Raw genomic sequence first — 17165 nt, forward strand, 5'->3', positions numbered from 1 at the left:
AATCAAAAATGTAAAAAATGATATATTTAATTATTTTTGTCCTGATATGTTGATTTACTTATTTATTTTTGATTATGACTGGTTTGGTTCAGCGTCTTTATTAGCTTGTGGGAAAAAAATGAAGACATAATTTGATCAGCCTCTCATCCACTTAATCCACTGGTTATTGTTTTTAAAAACAGTTGTTACCACACAAATTCAGTAAAAAGATCCAGATATGTTAGGAATTAGGAATTAGTTAGGAATGCTTCTCTGCCTTTACTTCATCGTTGTTACTTTTAACTAATGAATGTATTTTTATTCATTTCAGGTTTCGGAAACTCTGCCATCGAATTATTAATGCAACGACTTTCACCAACATCATCCTTCTTTTCATCCTGCTGTCGTCTGTTTCTTTAGCTGCTGAGGATCCTATTGACCCCATGTCCTTCAGGAACCAGGTGATAAACTGCATGTATATCCAGTCATGTGAAAGAGAAAGTGCATCTTCCACTTCTCAAGTTTTACTCACCATCCTGCCAAAAAAAAAAAAAAAAGTTTGAACTTTGATTTAAATCAACAGTGTGTCAGCTGGGCCAGAGACTTTTCATATGGATCGGTTTTAATTCAATGTGTTCAATTTATTAATTATTTATTTACACATTTACACAAGCATTGCAACTTCCAGATCACAATGGTTCTACAAAATCATAAAACATTTATTCACAGGTTAGTTACTATTACTAAAAAACTACTGTTAATATCTTTTTTTATGGTATTTTTACACTTACCAAATTCATCCTGCGGGCCAGACTGGGCCCTCTGGTAGGCGGGTTAGGCCCCAGGATGTACGTTTGACGCTCTGTTCTTTTTCACTGGACAATTTATTTGCTTTACAGAATTGTGAAAACCTGCACATGAACACAATAAATAAGAATAACTATTAATGTGAGTAAATATGCTCCTAACATATTAAATAACTCAGAGTTTGTTTTTAATCAAACTAAGATCCATCTGGCCTCAGAGAACAATTTTCATTTGCGAACAGTGCCTGGTTGCTCTGACACTGCGCCTCATATCTGCTGCCACCTGATGACACTGAAAACAGAACGGATATCTGAACCAATGACGTTACACAGTGGCCCACAGTTACTCATGAAGGAGTCTCATCTGCCCATCTTGAAGTTATTTTGTTTTGTTTTTGATTCATGTGCAAGTTGAGCTGATCTGCCTGTATGGTTCAGATCTTTAATGTAAAATAATGATGTTGCAGAATCTTTACGATTAGTTTAACGTGGCATTTAATACCAGAATTAATTGTGAAATTAAATTATCATGACACCCCCTACATGCAGTGGTCTCTTTCTAGAATTTTTTAACTGGTGTTCAGAGCCAGGTGGCATAAACATACAGTAGATATCAGCATGGTGTTGAGTGTAATATGAGCAGATTTCTGATGTGAACACACATCATAAATGTCCTTTCCATAATGAAATTCTGTGGAGTTCTTCGCACTGTCTGAGTTGTAGATTAGCATTTCTGGCTAGCATCTAGCATTAAAAACAGTGATTTTATCAAATACCTTTACAAAAAATAACTGTTAACTGTTAAAAACTGTTTATATTATTGCAGAATGAACTATTTATATCTGCTGGCCGTGGGTCCACATACATGGCAACTGCCATATTTGTCAAATAAATAAAGTCTGCGCTCCAGAATACATTGTTATAGCATTGTTAGGAGTGTCTGAGATTCATTCATTCATTCATTCATTCATTCATTCATTCAGAAACGGTTCCTGAAATTTTTAAAAAGTAAAGTGACTTTTCCGGTGCCTGCCCTTCTTCAGATAAAACTGGAGACACAACTCCATAACTTCAATCACAAGGGGTCACCTGACACAATCAGGTGATGAACGAGAGGTGTCATTTTTTTTGTCTTTAATTTTCTTTCGCTTTCTTTCAAACAAAAGTTGTTCTACAGAAAAATGTAAAAAAAATACAGATGTCAACAACATCAGGTTATCTACTGAGGGAACAATGTCCGTCCTCACATAAAAGGGGTAGTGTTGAGAGGTTAGCCCCCGTGTGAGTGCGTTTGTGTTGGAATATTAATTCTTCTACATCACGAGTAGTTGTAAGGTCCATAAATTCCTGGATCTGCAGTTCTGCCATGTGTGACCATTATTAATAACCTCATTTTTTCAGATATGTTCTAGTGGTGCTAAACAGACTTGGGAATGAGTCAAGGACATGTTCAAAAACATATTTCAAAGTGGTCAGTGACAAGCTTTTATTTCATTATCAAAAGGATGCATCTGTCTCTAAAAACTAAAAGCACTCTTCTCACCATCCTCTCACCAAAATGGACAGGATGTTCTAAGAAAACGCAGGCCAATTTCCAAGAGAACCGAGTGGTCGGGAGGTGGTGCTTTTATACTTGTTTCTTATCCAGAACATAACCTGCTCCTGACCAGGTTAGCCATTCAGTGATAAGTCACCATGGTGATATACCCAGGGATGAAAGTAAGCCAGTACGGTCCGGTACTGCATACCAGTAAAAGATTCACTGGTGATATGCAGTACCAGGAAGATGGGAGAGTGGCTGCCTGCTATAAAGGCCTTATTCAGAACCAGTCACGACTGTACTCTGGGTCAGACAATAGATCCATTAGCAACATGCAGTTTTCAAAACTACTTTGTGTGTTTAAAAGTTCCTTCATTGTTTATTCCTTATTAATTCCTTTATTGTTCAATTGTTTCTGAACTGTCAGTGCTGGACAGAGCTTTGAAATTTCCCTCTCTTCCTCTTGCCCTGCTCACCTCCTCGGGAGAGCCCGGTGGCCCAGCTTTCTTAGCGTGAACCACACGTTATTGTCTTTATGTTCATTTCTGAATGCTCCGATTAAAATCAGTAGGACAGTAAGCAGTTGTGTTTCGTTTTTTTTTTTTTTTTTCCAATTTTGAAAAACAAAAGTGCTTAACGACCAGAAATTTCTCTGCGCATGCTCGTCTACTTCCCAAACACAGCGATTGCTATGGTGCGTTTGATTTAATGCACTGGGACATTTTCCACAGTTAGTCAACAGACTTGCACCGGAACAGGACAAACGATAAATTACACCAGCAAAATTCCACACATTCTTGTGGTTTGCTAAAACACTTCCAACAAAATTTAAATATCTAGCAGTTATCATCTACAGACATTTTAATTTAAAAAGTTTTTGCTTGTGACTTCATAAGCTGTTCATGACACTTGTACTCTGCATGTTTATTAATGTTCCAGTTAAAATAAATTGTTTAACATATTTTCAAGTGATTTTAATTTTTCCCTACTCCACAGCCCTGCATTAGCCTACAGTAAAATATTGAAACGTTTTTATTGTTTCAGGTTTGAGTTTGTTATTTTAAAATGCGTGAAGTGACAGAGAGATAAAGGTTTTGGAAAGAGTATCAGCAAAACTACTTTTACCCATGGATGTACTGCGGTTAACCAGCTTCATAGTACAGAAAACCCAGGGTTAACCCCAAAGTTACCTCAGTAACAGAAAATGCAGCTTCTTCATACAATCCTCAGATCCACTCACAGATGAAAAGTTTATGTCTGGCTGAATTTTGGCTTCTGATGGGCACCATACATTCACAACTGTGTTACCCATCTTTACCACTAGATGTCAGTATTCATGAAAACTTGATCGTTTTGTACTACTTGAATTAGAGTCCCAAACGCTTATGAACCCACCATTGTGTTTGTTAAGGACAGTCTTAGTCGTACAGAAGGTAATAAAACTGTTACCATATGATGTGTAAAACCTTGGAATTGTTAGAGGATGTACTTTCATTTTAGTATTGCTGAATAAACTTTAAATATGTACTTCAGATGTAAACTGTTCATATGCATATGTTATTTTTGTATATTTACGGAAAATTATGTTACCTTTCAGGTGTTGGCCTACGCTGATATCGTATTCACTTCAGTTTTCACAGCAGAAATTGTGCTGAAGGTAAATAAAGACATCAGAATGAGCATTTTTGATGCTGTGATCTGTGGTTTCCTGAACACAGTGTAAAAGAAAAAGAAATAAATCTGGTCTTCCCATTCAACTGAATGTCATTTAACTGAACCAGTTATTTCCACCCTCCAGTCAACACATAGGGTTGAAGAAACTGAACCAATAGTTGGTTAAAAAATAAACACCTGATAATGATTGCTTATAAATCTTTTTTAAACATATTTGGTTTTCTTTTAGTTGTTATTCATGCATCTTCCAACACGAATCATAAACTAGTCTAACCTTTTTTCTGTATGTTAAACCCTGATTAAAATGATATACTAATAAGTGTTCAGGGTTCACTAATGAGTTGGAAAATACCAAATAACTCTGGTAATGACTGTTATATAAGTGGAAGTGGCACTGCATGATAATTGACATTTTATTCCATAAATTATTTGTTTTCTGAGCTGAAATTGATGTTACCCTTTAGGCCCTTTAACCTTGTTTTTAGAAGTAAAATAATGTCTGTAAAAATGTTGCATGGTTTGTAGTGGTTTGTTTTGTTTAGAGGGTTTCAGTGTGACTTCAGTGACTAAAGAGACAAGAATTTGTACATTAGTTACAAAATGTGTGTGACTGAGTTATGTAGCTTCAGTTTCAGTGAGAATTTTGCCGCATGGGGTGGGGTGCAAAACTCCTGGAGAAAAGAAATTAAGTTTAATATGCAAGTTTGTACTTGAAGAATTGGAGCAGTGCACCGATTTTTTATTCCGCACTTCCACCTGTGCAAGTAAGGAAAAAGTCAGTAACTTGCAGTGTTACCAACTTAAATTAATCGAGTTTTCAGACGTGACTTTTTTTGTTTGTTTGTTTGTTTGTTGCTAAGCGACTAACGACACATCTCGTGACTTTTTCTGGCAGTGCTTCACAGCAGATATTCACCTCTGCACACAGACACGAATGAACATTTCATGTATGCGCGAAGCTGCCGCCAGCTGATCTGTGTGGCTTACAGTAAGATATTATTGTAGACTGTCAACAAAACTATTTTTAAAAATTAAAAATGCTTTACTGTAACATGTTACATATGATTAAAAATGGGTCTGGGCACGCCGCTTTAATGCATTATTTATTTAATGCCAACAATTACGCTTTTCACAGGTTTTTTTATTCTGTTCCTCACTGACTGACTACACAAAACCCAGGTCACAGAAAGGCTGGTACTGGCTGGGGATGACCCTTCTTTTGTGTCTCAGCCATTGGGATCATCTGAAGATGTGCTTCTGCAGCGTCACCTGAACTGTCGATGCCCCAACATGAGGAAACATGTTGCACTCAATGAAAACTCTTTCCTGACGTACTGTGCTAGTTTTATGGAATTACTGCATTTAAATATTTTTTATTTTGGGATATTAAGTTTTAAAAAGTTGTTAAAAACTTTTGTAGAGGCTAAACATGTCATCGCCTTGTTACTGATCAGATGTCGCTTTATCTCCTGCTGCTTATATGTAATAATAGGAATTTTAAGAGAAAATGTTGAATTACAGATTTACTGAATATTTACACAAGTTTGAGGTCTTTATTTTTCCTCTTAAACATCATTTCCTCCTTCACACTGTTAATGCTATGATCTGAAAAAGTCATACACTAAACACATCCAGGGAATATGACCGAGCTAAAACAGCTCTGTCTGGAAGAATGGGTTGAAAGTTATTGAACGGATCGTTATAATGCAAACCAACAAAAATTTAAGAACACATATGAAAAAAAAAAGAATAAAAAGTAAAAAAGAAATAGCCAGTGTAGCCAGGGCTTTAAAGTCTTACACAGTTCAGATTTTTCAGAGTCTCTCTCCAAACATTTATTTTTCAAACAATGATTATGCAGCATAACAAAAAAGACCTGACTCCTTCTGGGACTTTTTCAAAGCAGCAACAAATATATTGGTAACAATTTAACTATTCTATTCTATTCTATTCTATTCTATTCTATTCTATTCTATTCTATTCTACAGTCATTTAGCAGACGCTTTTATACAAAGCGACTTCCATCTGAAAGTAAGAACAACACAAGCAAGAATTCAAACAGGAGGGGACATCATAATTAAGTGGTAGTCAGACTGCTGTGAGTCCAGTTGGACCCAGGTGGTGTCATGTAGTGCTAGAGGCAGTGCTTTTTTGTCCTATGTTTAAATACAAGATCATGATTTCATCATACAATATCATCTTGGGCATAAGTGCACGCAGCTTATTCAGTGCTGAGTTGAGCCAAAGAGCTGGACAAATCTTTCTACCTTATTCTGATGAGTAGAAGAGTTAAACTAAGTAGGGAAATGCTCCTTAAACAGGTGAGTCTTTAGTTTGCTCTTAAAATTGGATAAGGAGTCTACAGATCGGACAGAGTTTGGTAGATCGTTCCACCACCGGGAAACAGCAGAGGAAAAGAGTCGAGCTACTGATTTTGCACCACGTTGTGGTGGGAGCACTAGGCATCTAGAGGGAGTGCAGCTCTGGATTAAGGAGTAGAGGTAGACAGGAGCCGTTTGGGTTGTTATTTTGTAAGTCAGAACAGAGCTTTGAATTTGATACTTGCTGCAACTGGAAGCCAGTGGAGAGCGATTAGCAACAGAGTGACATGGACTTCTTTGGGCTGGTTGAAGACCAGACGTGCTGCTGTGGTACTCAGACAAGTCAGTGTGCTCTTTGCACCACTTTCTTTCTGCTGCCCTGAGTCCAGCTCTGTTATTCCTTAGAACCTCTGTGAGCCATGGACTGGGAGAATTTTGACACCAGAGGACAGAGTTTGTTCAGAGAGGAGGCGAGAAAGGAGTATTTTTGTAGCCTCATTAACAGACAGTAAGGAGAAGTCTGAGTGGGAGGGTAGAGTAAACCTCATCAGACAACTGTGTAGGTCTGAGGGATCTCAAGTTTCTGGGGTAGGACACCATTTTTGGAGCCGCTTGAGTGACATGAGGAAGGAAGACAGAGAATTTAGCCAGGAGGTGGTCTGAGAGATGCAACGGGGTGACGGACAGGTCGGCTGTGGAGCAGTTTCTGGTCAGAGCCAAGTCAAGAGTATTACCAGCTTTGTGTGTTGGAGGAGTCTGTACCAGTTTGAGATTGAAAGAGTAGATGAGAGCCAAAAAGTCAGTTGATTGTGGTTTCCCAATGTGAATGTTCATGTCTCCCATGACAATTAGTGGTGAACCATCATCAGGAATGTCAGAGTTCCCTATGTGGTCTTGAACTAAAATTCCAAATGACAAAACTCAAATATATATCAAACCAACTGTAAACTAAATGAGAGCAAACTTCTTAAAGTATAACTGGAAATAATTTTTGTGTGGATGTTTATCATCAAGGAGCTGATGAAAATTAGCTTCTTTAGTTGGTTTTCTTTTTGGTTTGCAGTTGTGCTGTACTAAAGCAACAACATGTTTTTCATCCAGTTGTGGTGTTGATAATTCAGAGGTTTTGCTTTTCAGATGACAACATATGGTGCCATTCTTCACAAAGGGTCCTTCTGTCGGAACTCATTCAACATCCTGGATCTTCTGGTAGTCAGTGTATCGCTTCTGTCCATGGGCATGGAGTAAGTGTTGTATGAAATAATACTTGTCATCTCTCATTGTTTCAACTTTCTGTCTGTCAAATCTGTCTGTCTTTCCTACTAAATCCCATTTACCCATTGGATTTAATGGAAAATGTGTCCAAACTTTTGACTGGTACTGTATATCATCCTCTAAAAAGCCCTAATCCCTACAGAGCCTGTGTTTGTATGCCAGCAGCCTGAATTATTACAGAAAAACCAAGATCAAATCAAAAAATCCTGATCAAATTAAGATTACAGTTCTGTAAATGAGAAATAAGATAAAAAATACCAAGAACAAGGACATTTATTATTTTCATTAAAATTATAAATAGGGAAGAAAAAAATTTTAATCAGAAACAAAATGTTTGAAAACTAATAACTAAATAATGATATTTAGTCTTTAGGTATAAATGCTCCGAGCCCCTTGACTCTGGAACGACCTGCCTGAGGAGATGAGGCTGGCACCATCAGTTTCATCTTTTAAGTGACTTCTTAAAACACACTTTTATCGACTGGCTTTTTATATAACATTTTTATTTACTTTATTTATTTTCAAAATGTACTCATGCATGTATCTTTTCATTGTTGATTTTATTACCTTACTTTGCTGTGTGCTGTTTAGCACTTTGTAAACCTTTTTTTTTAAAGTGCTATACAAATAAAGATTTTTTATTATTATTATAAGCTGTCATCCATGTTGGAGAAAAGCTCCCACTTTGACAGTACTGCAGAGCTCCTTCAGTAGCAGACCTCTTCACCTCAACTGTGTAAAGGAATGCTATATAAGATCCTTCCTTCCAGCAGTAGGTATGAGCTCGACACACGGGGGGCAACAAATGACAGTGACAGGTGAAACTCATCTCGACCGAGGTGAAACCCGACACACAGGACACGACAAATAGCAGCAACAGCGGCAGTGCCGCGCATTGCACTCTTGGATCGCTTTTCACCAAGAAATTTGAGTGGTTATGATGTTGGAGGGAATTCTGACATTTCAAAGTGGTCTGTGACAGACAAGGCATCAAGGATGTAGAATCAGAAGATTAACTCGAATTGACAGAAATCTTGCTGTTGACTCTACTGAACAAATGAAAAAGACAACCCTTGGTTCATCGTATTTTACAAACAAGGAAACAGCATGGGGAATATCATCATATTAATGTTTGATGACAGACCTCAAGGCTGATCCAGATAAATCCAGAACCTACGTTTGGACAAATTCACCCAGTCAATGAAAACCTCGCTGGTTAGTTGTAGTGACAAAAACTAAACTTTTTTCTATTCTATTTTTGTGAATGAGCACAACATTTCACATTCACGAATGCTGCCTGTTGCTTGGCTGAAGGAGGGCAGCGATTTTCGCACAAGTTCCATAGGAAATGAATGAAGAAGCAATGTCATCTCCGTTTGTCGAGCCAATAAAAACCACTGCTCCCAGGAAACCAAAGAACAATAAAAAAAAACACAATAAAAAGATAACATAAATTATTGTTGTACATATGGCAAAAAATTTACACATTTTAATTTTTAGATTTTAATTATTTTCTTTTTTGTATATCAAATTTTGTCTTATTTGATTTCCCCACTGGGAATGAATGAAGGTCTTATCTTATCTTATCTTATCTTATCTTATCTTATCTTATCTTATCTTATCTTATCTTAAATGGCTCATCGACTGTACATTTAGTAACAACAAATGTAACAGGATGATTGTAACGTAACTACATGTTATAGAAAGTGTCCCTGTTCAGTAGTTCTAGATTTATAAGCTCAGATACACACAGTCTCTGTCCTGTTTGTGTCCTCTAGGTCAAGTGCCATCTCAGTGGTCAAGATTCTCAGAGTTTTGAGAGTCCTCCGTCCTCTAAGAGCCATCAACAGAGCCAAAGGACTCAAGGTACAAGACGTTTCCGAACAGACCTCCCGTTTAAATAAAGCCTGATGCTAAGCTGCTTCATCCTCTGTAATGTAAAAATATCTTTCTCTTTCTAGCACGTCGTTCAGTGTGTGTTTGTTGCTGTCAAGACCATTGGAAATATTGTACTGGTCACAGTGCTGCTGGATTTCATGTTTGCCTGCATTGGAGTCCAACTTTTCAGAGTAAGAAGAGGAATAATTTTTTTTTTTTTTTTTTTTTTTTGTTTTGTTTTTCTGGCATCTCCATCAGCAGACCTTCTGCACAGCGCATTAACTCATGTTATCTTCACAGGGAAAGTTTTATGCCTGCACGGACCCAGACAAGATGACTGAGGAAACCTGCAAGTAAGTCTCTTTAATTTCATCTAGAGGTTTAAACTCAGATGATGAATAAAGTAATTTAAATGTACAACTGGACAAAACTTGTATTTAAAAAGAGAAACAATTTGACCAATAAAGAGACTGAATAGCTCTTTACCTTCATCTGAGATGGAGGCTTTTCTTTTGACTATGGCTAAAGTTGTTCAACAGCCTTGATGAAACAGTCATGAGCAGCAATAAGAGCTGAAAAGGTTTCTGCTTAAAAACATCTGTGAAACAAATAATCAGAAATATTAATCCTCACAGATCAGAAATATATATGTACAAACACATGGCAGATCACAGATTTATCACCAAGAGGTTGTTGGAAATGAAAGAAATCAGGAAATATGGAGGAGCGGAGGAGAGAAAAGTCATGAACTAGAACCAGGACTGATCCACTCTTCTGACTTAGACAATAGCTGATGATTGCAACTCTTCCTCTTGGCCTGTATCTTAATGTTTTATTATCCTCATGTTTTATTCCCTTCCATCAGAGAAATAAGCAGAATGAAGGAGAACACACTGGAGGGCAGTGCAGGCCAGGTTACAGCCATTAAGCAAAGATGCTTCATATTCTTCATTCTAGTGTAGACCCTGGGATGGGCTGCCAACCTGTAGCCGAGTGACTGCCTGCAACCCTGAACAGGCTAAAGACACAACATCATCACCGGCAAAAATTTATTATGTTAGCTGATCATTAAATTAGTTTGTGACAAGGATATATTTACATTTAATTTAACTGATGATGTGATGTGCCAAGAAAACGCCTCAGGGTACATTTCTTAAGGTGAAAATATTTCCAGGTCACAGGTGAGAAAGTCTGACAACATCTGTGGTGATGAAAATCACCAAAGACCACTTACCTTCATCAGAAAGACAGAAACTCACATTTCACAGATTTAACGGGTGATATTTTTCATTTATTTTTCTGGACTTATGTTTCCATAAATATATTAAAATGTCATAAAGAAACCAGCCTGCATGAGAAAGAAAATACCTGCAGAAATTATTATTATTATTATTATTATTCATTTTTTTATTATTATTATTATTTTCTTCATTTAAGGGTGAACAATTTACTTTCTTTACAAGTTGGTTTGCAGGCAGGCAGAAAAGAAAGCAGACTTGACAGATGAGTCCTCAGATGAGTTTGACTGGTCTCAGGTGTTGGTAGCTTGGCTTCACCGTCCTTCCTCCCACTCTGTGGCTCAGGGGCTGGTTTATAAAGTTCCAGGAAGGAGCGCTTCATGAGATGGAAGTTCATCAGAGGGTATGGATTAACTCTGAACTCAACTTTGACAACATCCTCAATGGCATGCTGGCTCTTTTCACCATCTCTACCTTTGAAGGATGGCCAAAGTGAGTCACCATCTGTACTCTGATGATTTCAACTGGTCATGTTCAACATTACTGTGGAATTAAGACATCTTTTCACTAGTTTGTAATATGTTGTAGTTTAATTTCATATTTCACAGCCATTTTCTGTCTCTCTTCATCTAAATTGGACGCTCTTTATTTGCATAGGATTCTATATAAAGCTATTGATTCCAACATGGAGGATCAAGGCCCCGTGTACAACAACCGAGTGGCCATCTCAGTCTTCTTCATCATCTATCTCATCCTCATTGCCTTCTTCATGATGAATATATTTGTGGGCTTCGTCATTGTCACCTTCCAGGAACAAGGAGAACAGGAGTACAAGAACTGTGAGCTGGACAAGAATCAGGTATGTCTGTTAGACCTAAAGCTATGAGCATGGTTTGTTCTGGCCATCAGGTGTTCAGTTCAGAAATCTAATTTTTCCTTTAGCCTTCAGGACGTTTCCTTGGAGGCCTATTTTCTGCTATAGTTTCTGTCATATTTTCTTCCTCTTCATCACATCAGTTGGGTGCTTCCATCTTCATTTGCTGCAAATAACAGGAAATTCAGATCAGGACCCAGACATGCTGAAGGCATGATGAAGGTTAGGACACAAATGGGACGTTGATACATAAAAATCCAGTAAAAAAGAACAGATCAGTGCCACCCTTGGCCACCCCTCAGTTTTAGATGCTCACAAACTGGCTGTTTTGGAGGCATTCATTTTTTCTGAGTTGGTACAGCTGGAATGCCAACTACCTGCTAATTATGTCACCAACTCAGGACCACTTGGAATTTCAAGACAACATCAGACTGTTTTTTACTTGCTGGAGAGATTGATGCTGGATTAGCCATCGTTAGGGGTGGACTAACTAAGAAAATCTGTCAGTGTTCAGTAGTGTTGCTTTAGAAGATCCTTCTGGAAAGTTATTTTGTAGAGGAGTTTGTTCCAGTTGTTTCTCACCTTGTTTTTAAATCTTGCAGCGTCAGTGTGTGCAGTATGCTCTGAAAGCCCGACCGCTGCGATGCTACATTCCCAAGAACCCTTATCAGTATCAGGTGTGGTACATTGTCACTTCCTGCTACTTCGAGTACCTCATGTTCCTCCTCATCATGCTCAACACCATGTGTCTGGGAATGCAGGTATGTTTACAGCACATGCTCAAATGAATGCATCTCAGTTGGCAGCTACACAGCCCAGTCTTCTGGATTTTGTCATAGGATGGTACTGCTGTATGTCACTGCTCAACAGTTCCCTTCTGTTTATAACTCAAACACTTCCAGACAGAGGCCTGATAATGATCCCTAATTGTTTTTAAAACATCTTGTCATGATGAAGACCAGGGCAGACATCAGTAGAGATCAATTGTCTGGTTAAAGAGAGTCTGCTGCTCACATTGTGTTGAAAATGATTAACTTTTCATCTACAGTCCCATCTCTGCACAGCTAATGTGAACCTGTTTACCTCACAGCATTGCAACCAGTCGGACCACGTAACTCACCTGTCCGACATGCTGAATGTGATCTTCACCGTGCTCTTTACTGTGGAGATGATCCTGAAACTCATGGCCTTCAAAGCCAAGGTTAGTCCCTAAACAAGGTATAGAGTTTCCCAGTATTCTTCTGTCAGCAGTGTCTTTTTTTTGTCAGATTTATTGTGTTATTCCAATTTCAAGGATTTGTTGAAAAAGGTCATTGACTGCATTCACACTAGTCCTTTGGATTCCATTCCTAGTTCATTGGCCCAAAAAGTCTGGTTCATTTGGGACGTGTAAAAGTGCAGATAAAATCTTTTTTGTTGTTGTTTTTTATTTTTATTTTAAACTAAAAGGCAGAACTGGGAAATTTAAATTGAAGTTTTTTGTATGTCAACTATTTAAAATAACAACATAAAAATTAAACAAAAAAATAACTGTTATTACCTTTTATCAAATACAATTGTTTGAGGGAAAAAAAGTCAACAGTGAAAATTAGCCAAACAAAAGCAAAACCTACTATTAGTTGGTTCTCATTTACATTCTTTGGCTTTTTGCCCCCAAAACACTGCAAGAAAAATACCAATCTCATCACACTGGTATTGAACGATACAGATACTTGCCTTGGTATCAATACTATTGATACTTGGATGGATCTGCCCAGCCCTACTGGACAACATTACACAGTTACAACTGCTTACTAGGTAGCAATACTTCCTGAAATGACGATTGACCAATAAGGTGCTGTTTACACCACGATGTTGACACAGTAAAACGCCAAACATTTGTTGTGTTCTGGCCTCTTGTTTACACGATAACAGAGTTTTGGGTGGATAAAACTGCAAAGATATGACAAAGGCCTCCCGTGAGTTTAAACACCAAATGTAATCTTTTGGCAACATGACTTATTTCATTTCATCTTGCACTTGTGCACTCAGACCCTGCTTAGTCCATGAAAAGAACAAAAACAATGGGTTTGTGTCGCTACATCTTTTTAATTGTTCTGTTGAAGCAAAGCCTGTTTCTGGTGGAGTATTTATGCCATCAGTGAAGACGCAGATGTTACATGCACCAGATAACAAGCGGTTGACAAATAATGCATCCGTTGCAGTGTTATGTTTTGCAGGAATGAGGATGCTGTGCACATCTGCTCACTTGAGGCCTGGCATGTGCACTACACTGTTTCTGGTCCTCTTTGCAGTTTTTATGCTGTTGTGCAAATCCCATTTTTATCTTTTTATATTGTAAACTTTTGTTTTGTCTTTTATTTCTGTTTTCCTTCTATGTTACGCATGAGCCCAAACGTGGCCATTTTGATTCATTCTGTCCAAATCTAGATCAAAAAGCCATCCATAACCTCTTTTAATGCTAGGAAAAAAATAAAGATTTAGATTTGGACAATTGAAGCATTAGCCTTTTTCTTTTCCAAAACACTTCTCATTAATAATTACCATGTGTGTAGAGTAATATCTACTGCACCGCGTAACTTTACAACTTAGTCATTATGTAAAAAAACAATGTGCAGGTGATATGACTTGGGGCACGACGTCTTTGTAGCCTACTATAAAGCTGAGGATCTTGAAAAGAGAAGGACAATAATCAATTAATGACACATTGGTAAGTGTACAAATTGTCTTTTAAATTATTACTCATTCATAAGCCAACATCTCATGTCATAGGCTTATGCATCTTATTGTGTACTATACAGTATGTACAGTACTTTACTTTGACTTTATTGCGCTGCACTTTTTCTATTAGTTTTTCAATTGTATTCTGTATTTTTATTCTTCACCACCATAAATTTAATTTTTGGTTCTATGCATATGCTATTTATGTTCTTGTGCTACTGGAACACCTAAATACCACTGGATATAATCCTAACTCTGCAATATCTACAGTATAATCCAAGTGAATTATTAAGTTATCAATGAGGAAAAACATAAAAACACACCAAGTTACAACATGATGAAATGTTCTGTAGCTCTTTATTATTGAACACAAACCCACTCATCTGTGTGACATTTACAATAGGCCAAACAATTTCTTTTGTCCATAATTTCCTCACAGAACTTCCACATGTCCTCCTGTAAAATGTGAACTTGAAGGGCTTCAATATTGATTCCTTTTCATGGTCATCAACTTCATCCTCTTTTTATAACCTCCCATACTGCAGAACAGCTTCAGCCTGGTACTCCTCCCCCATGCACAGAACATCAAGTCCACTTTAGCAGAGAAAAGTTTGTTGTTGTTCTCAACCCGCTCTGCTGCATTTATACAGTCCCGAAAAAGGCGATCTTCAACTATGGAAAAGACATCTGAACCATAGCTGCTCCACTGATGGTATCTGGTCAAGATACTGTGAAGAAGCTTACCCCTTCCACTGGTGTGTCCATGTTGGCAGGTCTGACTGAGACCCCAGCCTGCTGCTCTTCTTCTTGAAAACAGATAAAGAAAATCAGTTGTAATATTCAAAACACAACCTCCAAAAAGTAGAAAAAGAACAGATCCCATCAGTACCCTCCTCTAATATGTCCACAAAGACATATTAGAGAGCTTAACAGATGTTAATTTTCCAGTCCAATCAAGCATTGTCTAAATCAATCAATTAATCAAACTTTATTTATAAAGCACTTTTCATGCTGGGGCAACACAAAGTGCTTTACATGAAAAATCAGTTTATGTATATTAAAACAAAAAGAAACTACATAACAGGAAGAAAAAAGTTACAGTTGCACGCAGGAACATGCATACATGCATATATACACACAAAGCAGATACCCCCCCCCCCCCCCCATTCAGCACACAACTCCTTAATTTCTTTCTCTGTACTAAAAGTGATAACGATCTGGCTTGATGTTGCTGTGAGGAAACAATATCATGGGGATCCATCCACACCAGGAGCCAGTCCACCCATGTCCTACAGAGGCCGCAATCACGACAACAACCCGATCAGGGCAGACCGGGGCCCACACCACAGCCATAAGGCTGCAGTATAGGGCCCCAGCCACCCAGACAAGGGCAATCACCGCAGCAACAACCCCCAAACTGAGCAGGCAGAGCACCCGGCTTGTAGGACCTCCATGAGGAAAACACTGGAAGTTAAAACAAATATTAAATAACCTTAAGAAACAATAAGCTAAGAGTAAATAAATAAATTTAATTCAAATAAATACAGTTGAGTAAAATGAAAATGAAATAAAAAGATATAAAATTAAAAAGAAATAAGCATAAGATCAAATAAAATTTAGTTAAAGGCTAAGCTAAAAAGGTAGGTCTTAAGCCTCTTTTTAAAAACAGTCTCTGCAGCCCTGAGGTTCTCTGGCAGGCTTTAGATAGATAGATAGATAGATGGATGGATGGATGGATGGATGGATGGATGGATGGATAGATGGATAGATAGATAGATAGATAGATAGATAGATAGATAGATAGATAGACAGATAGACAGATAGATAGATAGATAGATAGATAGATAGATAGATAGATAGATAGATAGATAGACAGATAGATAGATAGATAGATAGATAGATAGATAGATAGATAGATAGATAGATAGATAGATAGATGGATGGATGGATGGATGGATGGATGGATGGATGGATAGATGGATAGATAGATAGATAGATAGATAGATAGATAGATAGATAGATAGATAGATAGATAGATAGATAGATAGAAGTACTTCATTCATTCCAAGCTGGGAAATTTAGGTGTTGCAGCGGTACAGTCATTTTGCAGTTGTGCTTCTAAAGATAGCAAAGTAAAAGACAGTATTACAGACTTATACAAGGAGGTATTTAGCTATACACAGTAAGAAGTGAGAATAGCCAGCAAATAATATAGTCCAGTGCAATGATTAGTAGTGACAGTTGTTTTCAATGACACAAGATGAGGAGTTTACTGTGTAAGGTTGATCCAGTCAGTGCAAAAATTCACCAGTTACAACAGTCACTCATATTGTTATCTCTGACACAATGATGATGAGTTAAACAGTCTTATTGCATGTGGCAGGAAAGATTTCCTGAAGCGGTCCTTGAGACAGCGAAGTTGTCTGAGCCTTTTGGAAAAGGAGCTCCGCTGTCTGTCCAGCACAGGGTGGAGAGGGTGGTCCGGGTTATCCAAGATAGATAACAGTTTGTTCAGTGTCCTCCTCTCCACCACTGCTTCTAAAGTGTCCTGTCTGCAGCCAATGACAGAGCCAGCCTTCCTGATCAGTTTGTTTAGTCTGTTGGTGTCACTGGCTGCAATGCTGCCCCCCCCCAGCAGACCACAGATGAAAACAGGGCACCGGCCACCACAGACTGGTAAAAGATTTCCAGCATCTTGCTGCACACGTTGAACGACCGCAGCTTCCTCAGGAAGTAGAGTCTGCTGCAGGCCTTCTTGTACACAGCTTTGCTGTTGGTCTTCCAACTCAGTCTGTTGTCAATAGTCACTCCCAGGTATTTATATTCCTCAACCGTGTCCACATCACTACCCAGGATGCA

General features: G+C 38.0%; 1 protein-coding gene across 4 annotated transcripts in view; it reads left to right on the forward strand.

The window, feature by feature from the left end:
* LOC121636407 (dihydropyridine-sensitive L-type skeletal muscle calcium channel subunit alpha-1-like) overlaps positions 1–17165 on the forward strand; it is a 145053-nt gene that overhangs the window by 92459 nt on the left and 35429 nt on the right. For 3 of the 4 annotated variants that reach the window (XR_006009721.1, XM_041979905.1, XM_041979906.1), the window contains 10 exons: positions 311–440; positions 3923–3982; positions 7458–7564; positions 9374–9461; positions 9557–9664; positions 9774–9826; positions 11057–11203; positions 11369–11570; positions 12188–12346; positions 12676–12786. Coding sequence is in view for 3 of the 4 variants with exons in the window: in XM_041979905.1 (XP_041835839.1) it covers positions 311–440; positions 3923–3982; positions 7458–7564; positions 9374–9461; positions 9557–9664; positions 9774–9826; positions 11057–11203; positions 11369–11570; positions 12188–12346; positions 12676–12786 (1165 nt within the window). In the remaining variant the exon portion in view is untranslated. The remainder of the gene's footprint in view (positions 1–310; positions 441–3922; positions 3983–7457; positions 7565–9373; positions 9462–9556; positions 9665–9773; positions 9827–11056; positions 11204–11368; positions 11571–12187; positions 12347–12675; positions 12787–17165) is intronic. The other variant, XM_041979904.1, reaches the window with a different exon arrangement.

The sequence above is a fragment of the Melanotaenia boesemani genome, chromosome 3 (genome assembly GCF_017639745.1).
Source record: "Melanotaenia boesemani isolate fMelBoe1 chromosome 3, fMelBoe1.pri, whole genome shotgun sequence".
NCBI lineage: Eukaryota > Metazoa > Chordata > Actinopteri > Atheriniformes > Melanotaeniidae > Melanotaenia > Melanotaenia boesemani.